Consider the following 2,289-nt stretch of genomic DNA (forward strand, 5'->3'; position numbering starts at 1 on the left):
GGGCTTTGGACTAAAAGAAAGCCAACGCAGACCCCTGCAGCAGTGAAGCCCACCCATGAAAGCACTACACCAGGACAGAGCTATTGCTTCTTTAGAAGCAGGTTTTAGACTCTTCCTTGAAGTTCATGCACCATGAGGCAAGAGGCTGCTGCAGTATAGGCCCTGCTTTCACGGGTGTCTCTCCCTGATCTTTTAGAAAGGGTGAGAGGGGTCAGGCTCTATCATAAAGAAAATCAACTGAAGTTGTTGATTTTCAACATCCATTACCTTCTTCCTCCCATGTGATAAATCCCTTCCCTCTACAAAGGCTGAGATCAGGTACAATGTGAATAGCACCAGCCTTACACCTGCCCTGCTAAAGGAACGTAACTTTGCACAATAAAAGCCCATGCACCATTTTGCTTGATGTACTAACTGCGGTATTCCAGGACTCTGTTCCCAGGTAGTCCAAGCCCAGCTGGTAAGATTGTCAGTCACACATTCTGGGAACAACTCTTATTTTTTCAGTTAGCAGACAAGAGACAGATCAGTCTTCATATAACATTTATTGAATATTTCCACTCTAGTGGATGAAAAGTCTGTACAAAACCAAACATTTCCTTTACTTAAACCAATCTAAAAACAGTCAGCTCAATCAAAACCCACTACAAATACAATAGCTTCTTTGAAGCCATGGTAACACTTAAATACGGTTAAGACTTCAATGCAGAAATTTGGTTTGTTAGAAAGCTCAAGGGAGCTTTAGCTTCTCAAAGTTACAAAAAGGCAAAATTGTGTTTCACAGATACAGTCCACTGGAATCACCAACACTGGACAATTAAGTACTTAAGAGTCCTGAGATAACAAGGAATCCTGGTATGCTTTAGACAGTCTTCTGTTGTCCTTTCTTTCCAATGAGAGACTTGTGGATATGCGGTATTACACCTAAGAAAGAGCAACAATTAAGATCATATTATTTCTCATCAACCATTTTCCTAAACTTTGCACTTCAAGTAAAATGATAGCATCAAGCAACCTCTACACCTGTTTGAATGCCTGCCACCCAACTCATCACAAACAGTAAGCAATTTACATACCACCACCAGCAATTGTTGCCTTAATGAGAGAGTCCAATTCTTCATCTCCTCTAATTGCAAGCTGCAAGTGACGGGGAGTGATACGTTTCACCTTCAGGTCTTTGGATGCATTTCCTGCCAGCTCAAGAACCTGAGGACAAGACCATTTTTAAACTCCATTACACAAGTCAAGTGAGGCCAGCTGCATGGGGCCTTAGCTATTTTATTCTCTACAAGCAAACACCATATTAGTGACACCAAAACAGCAAGCAATGCCTCTTTTGAGAGGGTTTCTCCTTTGGACCTCTGCATCTAGTCACCCCCCACCCCAGAGTGTTTTACAGCAGATACGACATGCTGTAATGGCACATTTTTATAAAATAATTCACACTTTCATCCTTCTTGTAAGCAACAACTCCTTGATCTGCATAAAATGCAGAGTGAAAGGTCCCATGCATATTTCATGGTCTCCCAATGATGCACGCACTTAAAACTAGCTCAAAGCAAGTGAAGAACTCACAGCCCAGTCCAAGCTCACAAAACACAGTAGGTTCTGGTCATTATGCCATTTCAGAGTTCACCAACTTGCTTGCAGCCCTTGCAGGAGCTTTACCTCAGCTGTCAAATACTCCAGGATTGCAGCACTATACACAGCAGCTGTGGCTCCTACACGCCCATGGCTGGTAGTCCTAGACTTCAGATGCCTGTGGATGCGGCCAACAGGGAACTGGAAAATAACAGAAGTATGAATAGGCTGTGACAACAGAGACAGAAAAAGAAAGCCACTACTGTAAGCTACATGCTGGGCAACAGAATCCCAGTGGCAGAAGTACAACTGGTACTAGACTACATTCCAACATTTGAGAATCCAAACGACTTACATGCCCAGTTCTAACCACAAGCAGTAGCAACAGCCCAAGGGAATTCTCTTCCCTCCTGCACAGATATACAAGAGGTCTAAAAAGAGCCAAGCCAGACATTAATGCACTCAAGGATCAAACAGATCCCTACACCATTCTGGACAACAGAAAGCAGACTGTGCAGGTTTCACAAAGTACAACCAACCAAGAGATGGAAGGCCAACCTGACTTTCGTTTGCCCATGCCCCAGTCCCTGCTCACCTGCAACCCAGCCCGCTGAGAACGGGACACTGCTTTGGTCTTGGTCTTTCCAGAGTCCTTCCCAGCTTTACCACCAGCCTAGCAAAGAGAGTAAGTGTGGAAGCGCTGACGCA

The 2,289-nt window shown here is 44.0% G+C and overlaps 1 protein-coding gene across 1 annotated transcript; it reads right to left on the reverse strand.

Moving 5' to 3' along the window:
• Nucleotides 1-526: 526 nt before the first annotated feature.
• On the reverse strand, nucleotides 527-2,251 carry LOC104615535 (histone H2A.Z; the record flags this gene model as incomplete). The annotated part of the gene is made up of 4 exons (XM_010295616.1): nucleotides 527-924; nucleotides 1,077-1,206; nucleotides 1,669-1,782; nucleotides 2,177-2,251. Coding segments are annotated over 4 exons (381 nt in total), but the record flags the coding sequence as incomplete, so codon positions are not given.
• Nucleotides 2,252-2,289: the final 38 nt, after the last annotated feature.

Source organism: Phaethon lepturus, unplaced genomic scaffold, assembly GCF_000687285.1.
Source record: "Phaethon lepturus isolate BGI_N335 unplaced genomic scaffold, ASM68728v1 C13862789, whole genome shotgun sequence".
NCBI lineage: Eukaryota > Metazoa > Chordata > Aves > Phaethontiformes > Phaethontidae > Phaethon > Phaethon lepturus.